General features: G+C 53.5%; 1 protein-coding gene across 1 annotated transcript; it reads left to right on the top strand.

Annotated features, from left to right (window-relative positions):
• Nucleotides 1-1948: 1948 nt before the first annotated feature.
• On the top strand, nucleotides 1949-7889 carry Map6d1 (MAP6 domain containing 1). Its single transcript, XM_042699637.1, has 3 exons — nucleotides 1949-2343; nucleotides 6075-6192; nucleotides 6571-7889. The coding sequence occupies exons 1-3, from the start codon at nucleotides 1949-1951 to the stop codon at nucleotides 6649-6651; spliced, it is 594 nt and encodes a 197-aa protein (XP_042555571.1). The 3' UTR covers nucleotides 6652-7889.
• The last annotated feature ends 2046 nt before the right edge of the window (nucleotides 7890-9935 follow it).

Raw genomic sequence — 9935 nt, 5'->3', positions numbered from 1 at the left:
CCCCAGCACAACAAAAAGGAAAAAAGAGAAGTATATGAATCATTCCCTCACATAAAGTCCCTCAGCACTGGAATCTTTGGACAGGGAAAAACCATGCTTCCTACAAGTGTCTGGGAGGTCCTGGGCCTCATGCTGCCTCTGCGAGGCCTGGATGCAGTTCCCTCTCCTACTAGCCCACTAGGGCAGTGAGAATTCTTAGCTTGGTTTCTCTGCCAACCCTGATCACTGCCTTCCTGACTCATGTACCATTTGAGCTGTACGGCCTCTGAAGTGAGGAGTCCCCTGAATGCCACCTGCCATTGTGTAGCCTCCCTCTGCAGTCACAGCCATAGACCTGTTGAGTCTTCCCCTCATTCAATAAATGGCAGCACATCGAGGGGTCCAGGTGCTAGGACCACCCTGTGCACACATCCCCCTTTATCACTCCAGCCCAAGGCATGGCACCACCAACTGCTGAAATGAAGCCAATTTTGGCTTCTCTGTCTCACCTCTTACTTCTAGAACCTTGCTCCACTCATGCCCAGTTTCTGAGCCTATTTGGTGCAGTTCTCATCTTCAGTCCTTGCACTGTGGAGACTTTTAGCGGGTCTGGCCTCTTAAATGTCTCGTATTTCTCCATATGGCTACCAGGAACACCTCAATCATTCCTGTGGTCAAAAAAAAAAAATTCCTGTGTGGCCACCAAAGCCACCTATCTGCACTCTGCTACTCTTTCTAATCCTTATCCATCCTCTTGCCTTACCATAGGTGTGAATCCAGCCTTCCCTTCCTGTTTGTGCAGCCTTGGCGTGGTCCAGCTTTGTGTCTGGATGCCCAGCACAGTAAACCTGTGGGCACCAGCATTACTCCTAGCACACAGCAAGGACTTACTTGTTTGATGAATAAAGAAAGAAAAGGGGTTGGGGTGTGTCTCTGTGGCAGAACACTTGTCTAAGCATGCACAAGGCCCTAGGTCCCCTCCCCAGCACTGGAAAAAATTAAAAGCTGCTTTTCTTCTCTGCAGGAGTATTGAAGACACCAACTTGATGTGCCAGGCTAACCCAGGGCCTGGTACAGAGTTCACAAAGGCATCTTGCTCTGGGCCTGGAGAGCTGGTGCATGGGGCTCCCCTAAGCACACCCCTGCCTTTTTTTTTTTTTCTCTCTTTCCATTCACCTTCTGAGAGCAGACTTCCTTGGTAGTGGTAGGAGGCTTTTTGATCTCCAGACCCCATTGGCTGTATCTGAATGGCAGTTCAATGAATGTGAATAGAAAGTATACATAGCTGCCTGGTGGGCCATGGCCTGGTCTGCTCAGTAGGCTCCTTTGCTATGATTAAAGTGATGTTTGGAGAGATGAATGGACTGACTGGTCAGGACCGTACCGCAGTCCTCTGAGATGCAGACTGGATCTTTTCCAAGTGCAAGCTTGAGAGTGCTGGCTAATTCAGCTTCAATTGTGTTATTGGCAATTGGTCTGCAATGCATACGGAGGATGAATGAGAGACTCAGCCTTCAGAGGGTGGCTAGGAAGTTGTTTCTGTCCCTGTCCTGCACTAAACTGACCTTTAGCTGGACGGTTACCCTCACTTAACTGCATTGGAACAATGGAACAATCATGCACCGAACAGTGGAGACAGGAGCCGTCTCCATCTGCGCCCGCCTCTGCGAAGCCCATTACAGGCTGGGAACTTTGGATCCAAGTTGGGCAAGACCGCGGGCGGCTTCGGGTGCCCCCTGGCGCCCGCAGGCCTTCGGTGGTGCCCGCTCTCCCCCGGCCTTCGCCCGCACCGGCTGGGGGGGAGCTGCGGAGGGCGGCGCGGCGCTTCGCCCTGCGGGGCGCACAGCCCAGGCTGGGGGGCGGCGCCGCGGCGGCGCAGGGGGCCGCGGGGGCGGGGCCGCGGGCGGGAGCGGCGCGGCCCGGAGCGCGCGGCCCGGCGCGGCGCGGCGCGGCGCGCACGGGGACCGGCATGGCGTGGCCCTGCATCAGCCGCCTGTGCTGCCTGGCGCGGCGCTGGAACCAGCTGGACCGCTCCGACGTGGCGGTGCCGCTGACCCTGCACGGCTACTCGGACCTCGAGGGCGAGGAGCCGGGCTCGGGGGGCGCCGCCGCCAGCAGGGGCCCGTCGCCGGCCGTCGTCGCCCGGGACCCCGGCCGGGACGTGCCGCTCACTCAGTACCAGCGCGACTTCGGCGTGTGGACGGCGCCCGCGGCGCCCCGAGACGCGGGAGCCCGCGATGCGGCCCAGGGACGCGGGCCGGGGGCTGGCGGCCGCAGGAGCCGCGGCGCGGCGCCCCCCGCCCGGGGCGTCTACGTGCTGCCCCTCGGCGACGCGGACGCCGCCGCAGCGACCACATCGTACAGGTATGGCCTGGCGCCGGGGGAGCCGGGGCCGGGGCGGGAGGACCGGGTGGGGAGGAGGTGGAAGAGCCCAAGTCCCGCACGACCTCGAGAGCCTCCGGCGGACTCGGAGGTCAGGTCGCGCTCCCGCCCCGACACCGCAGGCGCCGTCCAGATTGGCAGCCGCGGACCGGGAGCTCCCCGCCCGCCCGCCCTCCTCCCGGAGCCCGCTGCCGCCTCGGGCAGAGGGTCGGTCCCCAAGGCCTGCCTGGCAACCGAGCTTCCCCTTAATTTCTATGGGGCGGGAGTAGCCACACCGGGGGTGCACGGATGGACCCCCACCCCTAGGCCAGGGCCTGCCATGGGAATGTTAGGGTCCCGGCTACACCTCGACCGAGGACGGGGTTGGGGGGAGGGTGTCTGCGGGACAACTGGGGGCGTCCTCCTTCTGCACTTACAAAAGTAACACTGTAGGGGAAAAAAAATGGAACTGGGCTAACCAATATTGCCTCAACCACTTCCCAGATCGATGGTGCTAAGTCTTACTGGACTCAGTACTCATGGCTCCCTTCTCCCTGCCACTTTCCCCCACTTACTGTGGATGTCTGGCCATGTTATGGGCTGGTTTACAACATGAATCTTAATAAATGTGTTGTTTATCCTATGTGTATGTGTGTGTATATATATGTATATATATCCTAATGCTTACTCCCTTACTGGTATTTATGCAGCCTCTAAGTTGAGGCTATTAAACACTTCCATTATGGCAGGAATTTCCCCCTCAGGTTCCTTGAAGGTGGGGTGGGAGGTCAAGGATGTTTGAGCTAGCCCATTGTCCTGATGTGGGGATGGGCTGTTTACAGCACAGCCACAGGATGGGGAACGACATGCACAGTAATGGGACCCCTTAAACATACAAAACTCAAGGAAGCAAAGTGCAGAACAAGCTCCTTCACTTGTATGCCCTGATTAAGGAACTTGATGTGGCTGTGGCAGCAGGGTGTGTTTTGTACTCACTGACAGGTGCTCGTCAAGCTGCTTGGCATTTGAGTGGCACTGTTTGTGGCTGGGAAGGCAGGGCTCTTGTAGGGCAGGTGGCAGGTCTGACTACCACTGATGGGTGTGCACCTTGCAGAGTGGTGGGATTGCAGAAGGGACAGAAGCCCTCCCTGATCAGACAGGTCTAGCCCTGTACTGAGCAGCAGGGGGGTAGCAAGGGCCGTCCCTCACCCATCCAGCACAGGTTGAGCTGGAATGTGGCCGTGAGTCCTCTTAGCACTCAGATGGCATGGGTACTAGTTACCACTTTCTCCACTTAGCATACACAGGTACTAGGTTCCATGCTTGTTGTGGGGTAACTCCAAAGCCTGTTAGCCATCCCTGTTCCTCAACTGAGTGGCTAGTGCAAGATGATCCAGCTTTGACAGGCAGAGCAGGTTGAGGAACCCACCTCTTGCCTCAGAGATCAAAGGTATAGCCCCAATGGTTTCTTGAACCAGGTCCCAAAGCCAGCAGTGGAAAAGACTGAAAGATGCGAAAGGGGCCTCTGCAGAGTTCTTTCTGGTGTGTAAACTCTGCTTCTCCAGCACTTTCCTCCTCTGGAGGGTAGGAATAGCAAGAGATTGGCTGATTGGGCCTTTGCCCCCAGCTCAGGCAGACACAGAATCACTGAAGAACTTGGCTCCTTGCAGCATCATACCCACTAGCCTCTGAGACCTGGCTCAAGCAACTCCATTCTGCCTTCCATCTTGAAAGATGTACATCATCTAAGGAAGCTGCTCACAAAATTCAGAAAGCAAATGGATAGAGGGACCTCAAAGACATCCCAGAGGTGTGGCCACTCCCAAGCTACAGTTCTTGAGTCTTTATGAATCCATAGGCCTCATCCTCTCCCAAAAGAAGGGTCTTGCTTTTCCTAATCACCAAGCAAGATCAGTGTTCGTTTGCCTGGCGAATGGTCTTAGGAAGTCTTGTACTGCTAGCTGGGGTCCTGTCATGGTGGCACCTGCTAGCACCTCACTTAGACTTCTCTCTGGCTGTTCAGTACTTTGGCTGAGGCCCATGAGGTGGGTTGATAGAGGAGCGTGCTTAGAACACTGTAAGGGGTTGGCACACAGTGGGCACAACCAAGCTTATATTTTAAAATCATCTTGGCGGGAGCCATACTCTGCCTTCCTCCTTTTCTGGGCAGTCACCAGGCCCTGCTGATTTCATCTTATGTCCATTCTGTGTCCCACTAAAGTGCCTTTCTGCCAGGGTGGCCTCTTCCCGTGTGGGCCCAGGGATCTTACTAGGCCTTGGTGTTGAACCCTTCCTGCCTTGGGACAGCAGCTCAGCTCAGGTGATGGGGGACAGAAGGGCACACGCAGGGGAGGACCTGCTTCCCTAGGAGACAGAGCAGCAGATGGTTTGGGCAGCTGGTCTTTTGAATCTTGCAGTTTCAGAAGCAAAAACTACCTGACAGCCTGGCCCAGCCCTCTTCCTGGCACCCAGGGCTCCCTGAGTGCTGACAACGGATAGACACTGCCCTCCCTGTCCATGCTGACCTCCCAGCAAGGCCCCAGCTGTGTTGCTGCCAAGAAGAAAAGGCGCCTTTGTTGACCTCAGGGCTTGAGGCCAGGCCGGAGCACATCTAGCGTGGGCTGCAGAGGGGCGCGAGCAGCCCAGTGCACAGGCAAGTGCTGTACTGACCAGGCAGTCCGTGACCATGGGAACCCAGCCTTCCTGAGCTCCCTGTCTAAGCAGGGAGATTCTGATAGGATAACAAGTGGTCTGAGCTGGGTGCTGATGGCTTACACCTGCAATTATAGCTGCTCCAGGAGGCTGAGATCTGAGGTTCATGGTTCAAAGCCAGCTGAGGCAGGGAAGTTCATGGGACTCTTATTTCCAGTTAAGCACCAAAAAAGCAGAAAGTGGAGCTATGGCTCACTAGCTAGCCTTGGGCAAAAGAGCTAAGAGACAATACCTCAACCCCGGAGTTCAAGTCCCAGGACTGGCACGGAAAACAAAACAGAGGTTTGGTTGGCTCTGAACAATGAAGTCTTCCCACCAAAAGCTGCCCATAGGACATGGGACGGGGCTATAACATCTCTGTCCTTCCCTCCATGGAACTGGCTTCCCCCACGCAGATCTGCTTCCTACCTGGAGTCTCAAGAAGCTCTCAAGTCCATTCCTCAAAACGCCTAGAACCCTGCAAAAGCCAGGCCATCTTGCAGCTTTTGAGATGGCCACTATCAGTCACTCCCAAATGCATACACATTTACATATATACATGTCACATACATTCTTGAGAATGCTGACCTTTCTTAAGCCCCCTGTTATAATCAGGTACAGAGAACCTTGCTGTGCTAGGGACTGTCTAGGCTGGCACTTCCTCTAGTCATAAGTGGCCTAGCCTCTGGAGAAGTTTCAAGACTAGACAGCAGGACTTACCTGTTGCTAAGGCCCAACATACCAGAGGTTGCCATTTTGGGGGCAAATAAGGCCCAGGTGCTGAGTTCTGCCCTTACTGGGCTTGTTGTCACCTGTACCATGAAAGTAAGTTAGAGGTTAGGGCTGGCAAGGACTTCTGGCAAACACTCAGGCAAAGGGCTGGACAGGTGCGGTCTGTCTGGGCCACCTGCTCTGCCATTATTGCCTGTGTAAGGAGAATGAAGAGTCAGCTGGGCTGAAGCAGGATCGCAGCGGGGGACAGGGCCTTGCACTCCAAGGCCCTGATGACTGTGCAAGGTTATGCCTCTATTTTTCTGTTACAGGCAAGAGTTCCAGGCTTGGACCGGGGTGAAGCCCTCAAGATCCACCAAGGCAAAACCAGCTCAGGTCATCACAACCCACACTTCTGGATGGGATGGCAGCCCTGGACCAGGTTTCCAGGTTAGTCCAAGTGGGCAGGGCTGCAAGGGTTGGAGCCCCAGATATCTCTTTTACAGGATAGGGATCTAGGAGCCAGATTCTGGTAGCACCAAATGGCATTAAGATCAAGGACAGCAGTGCCTGGTCAACCTTAACAGAAAACCAAGCACTTGTCTTTAGCCAGGTGCATGTCTATAGTGTTGGCTTCTTGGTGGGCAGGGTCTCCTTCCAAAATCCCAACCCATCCAACTCACAAGTGCTGGGAGGGGACATAGCTTAGTACTGGGCCACAGGTAAAGTCTTGGGGTCCATCCCCAAATATGCATTTGTGTTGAGGGAAGGGAAGAGATTGGGTTGGTGGAAGTGAGTTCACTGATGTAACCATGTTTCACTTTTCAGGTTCCTGAAGTGAGGAAGAAATTCACGCCTAACCCGTCAGCCATCTTTCAAGCTCCAGCTCAGAGGATTCTCAATGTGTGATGGCCCTGGTTGGGTGGGCAGCAGACACCATGGCTGCCAGAGCACCGAGGAGCAGGCTCAGGGCCCTGGGCTGAGAGCCTGGCTCAGTCCTCTATCAGGAGGGGCCTGAGTGCGATGGCATGGAGGAGTGGTACAGGGAACACACCATCACCAGCTCCACTTGGCCTTGCCAACCTCATGTGAAGACTTCCTGTTAACAATTGCCATTCGGCCTCCTTGGGCTTTTACATCTCAGGAAGCTGAGGAATATGGATGTATCAGGTCCTCAGCAGAACCAGTTAAGCCCACTTTGGGTGGCTTCCCCAGGTTGCATGATAGTTTTATTCATTTTATAGCCTATGGTAACTCCAGGCAGTATCCTTGTGTCTTCCTACAATGGCTTGGGTGTTTCAGTCATGGAAGGTTATCATCTCCTAGTGACAGCATAGTGATGCTGAATCACTGGGAATGTTTCCCAAAGAAAAGTAGGGATCACGGGGCTTCAAGACAGTTTCTTCACAGCCAAGATGATCCCCATGTTTCAGCAAGCCATTTCTTGGGATGAGTGAAGTATTCAAAGTACAAGTTTCATTTACCTGTGGTGGTTTCTAAAGGGTGGACCCTGTATTTTATTACCCACTTTGTTTTAACACAGGAAAGATTAGAAGGGAACCAACATGCACAGGCCTTAGCACTGGGAGCACTGGTGCCAATGTGGCCTCATCACCAGCCCTTCCTCCACCCCTGCCTCCCTCCCCCCCTCCTGCAGTGAACCTGTGGCAAGGGTAGCTCTTCATCTTTAGAAGGCCCTTAGGTCTTAAATCCAGCCAGTGTGGCTGCCTGGCCTGCTCTGCATATCAGCCCTGCAAACATCTGAAGAGCTGATGTGTGTGGCATGGACGTCTCCAGTAAAGGAACCAACTTTGGCAGGATGGTTTCTCAGCCCGCAGGTGGCTCTTGTCTATGCAGCATGTGGCTCCTGGTGGTGGCACTCAGGTTTCAGACCCGGAAGTGAGCATTTCCTAACTCAGCGCCCCAGGTACTGGCTGAGGCAGCCACAGGCCTCCTGCACAGCAGCACAGGACACATGGGGCTGAGGGTCAGTCTGAAGCTAGACTGGAACTGCTGTGCAGGAAGGGGCCTGTCACTTCCCTTGCTGGTTTGCATGTTCCATGTTGCTGAGTGACTGCCTGCTGGGCATTTTAATGTGGGAGGTGAGCAGATTAACTGCAGTCTGACTACTAAAATGCAAAAATGTACTGTTCTGATTTCTTAATTTATGTCTTTAAGTGAATACATGAATACCTTCTCACACCTTTTTAATCCCATCTCTCAATACTAAGAACCTTAATGTAGAGGGAGATCTAAGCTGTCCTTGCTAAGGGACAGAGGTCCTGTAGGTATGTTGTGCGCATCCTCACCCAGGACCACGGGGAAAGGGCTGCCTGTGCTGCTGGTCCTGGGTGCCAGCTGTGCTTTTTGCTAGCTGTGTGCTGTGGGACCTTTGGCTTCATCTACAAGCAAAGCTGCTACCACCCAAACCTGTGGGTTTATTAGGCACTCAAGCTTGCACACAGGATGAGCACAGTAAAGCCTCCCAAGGCAGCTGCTTGAGTGATTTCTTTCCTCAGCATCTCTACCCTGGTGCCAACCAGTTTGCACCTGTGCCACAGGGCCTCAAGCCCACAGCCTCACTCAAGCCCTTCCCAGGGCCCACTGGGAAGCCCACACACTTGATGCTTTGGTTCTCTTGCCTGGGGTTGCAGGCTCCACTGCCCCTGGCTGGCACAAAACAGTCCTGCTCCTTCCTACTAGCAGCTGCAGAGCCTTCCTGCACAGGTGAAATGCTATCCAGGACCTCTGCAGTGCTGCAGACTGCCCTGCATGGACACCCCAACACCACAGCTTTCCCTGCCAGGCTCCATCAGTTACCAGGAAACCTGGCTCTTAAACCCACCTATCTGCTCCCCACTGTGCCCCACAGTAGTCTAGGACCCCAATAGCACCTGAGTCAAGTCTCAGCTGTGTGCATCCAGTCTACACCAACCTTACACAGACACTATATGCAGATGGCAGGAAATGACTGAGACTGACCACTATCTCTGAGAAGGGCATCATGGGTAGCTATTTTTTTTTTGGGGGGGGAGGGGGAAGCGGTGAGTCTGGTCGTGGGGCCTGAACTCTGGGCCTGGGCTCTATCCCTCAGCTCTTCAGCTCAAGGCTAGCGCTCTACCACTTGAGCCACAGCGCCACTTCTGGCTTTTTTCTTTTTGCTTATGTGGTGCTGAGGAATCGAACCCAGGGCCTCAGGCATGCAAGGCAAGTGCTCTACCACTGAGCCATCTTCTCAGCCCATGGGTAGCTATTTTTCATACTTTATTATACTTGCTAAAATTTCTATAAAATTTTAAGCATTTTTGTATTATATATAAGAAAGTTTTTAAAAATAAAAAGCAGGGCTGGGAGTGTGGCTCAAGTGGTAGAACACCTTCCTAGCAAGTACAAGGCCTTTTCAAACCACTCCCAGTTATTTCAAATAACTGTGAAATACTTTATAATTGTCACAAAATAGTTACATTTGGAACAATAATAAACCATCCAATCTGTTAACTAACTGTAGCCTACAGAAAGCATTCAACATGAACTGAAGTGACCACTACAGAACTGCTGCAAAGCCATAGCATGCCCGAAGGAAGTGGAAAGCTCCTTTCCCAGGTCAAGGGGGTTTGAAATCATCCAGATCAAGGTCCTGCTTCTCAGTTTCTACAGCATGGAGCTCTAGTTCAAGCAATAAACAGCAGCTTTTATGAAAAGCTAGACAGGCTCCCATAAGCCAGTGGCTTATGCTTGTAATCCTAGCTACTCAGTAGGTTTAAGAGTTCTCAGGACTGCAGTTTGAAGCCATCCCAGGCAGGAAAGACTGAGACTCTGATATCTCCCACTAGCCACCCAAAAGGCGGAAGTGGAGCTGTGGCTCAAGTGGTAGAACATGAGCCTTAAGCAAAAAAAAACCTCAAGGACTGCCCCAGACCCTGAGTTCAAGGCCCAAGACTGGCACAAGAAAAAAGAAAGAAAAAAAAAAAAAAAAGAGAGGGTCTGCTGGATGATGGAGGGCCCACTTGAGGCAGATGTGCGGGAGTCTGGCCACTCATACGGGGTTCCTTCAATCAGGGAGACCCTTTTTGTTCCTATGACATGGATCCCAGCCCTGCTGCTCTCCACACCCTGGCAGAGATAACTAGTGTTAGGGAAGACAGGGCTGAGCCTGGCTCTCTTTTCTTGCTTCCCCCAGCCTACTTGGTTTT

Source organism: Dipodomys spectabilis, unplaced genomic scaffold (genome assembly GCF_019054845.1).
Source record: "Dipodomys spectabilis isolate Male_0828 unplaced genomic scaffold, ASM1905484v1 ptg000260l, whole genome shotgun sequence".
Lineage (NCBI taxonomy): Eukaryota > Metazoa > Chordata > Mammalia > Rodentia > Heteromyidae > Dipodomys > Dipodomys spectabilis.
The sequence above is the reverse complement of the archived record's forward strand: the minus strand, read 5'-3'. Positions and strand labels throughout refer to the sequence as shown.

Excerpts from the sequence above, each read along its gene's own strand:
- Map6d1 (XM_042699637.1), top strand. The coding sequence starts at position 1,949 with ATGGCGTGGCCCTGCATCAGCCGCCTGTGCTGCCTGGCGCGGCGCTGG. Across the intron at positions 2,344-6,074 it reads GCAGCGACCACATCGTACAG|GCAAGAGTTCCAGGCTTGGA; the intron begins GTATGGCCTGGC and ends TTTCTGTTACAG. Across the intron at positions 6,193-6,570 it reads GCCCTGGACCAGGTTTCCAG|GTTCCTGAAGTGAGGAAGAA; the intron begins GTTAGTCCAAGT and ends TTCACTTTTCAG.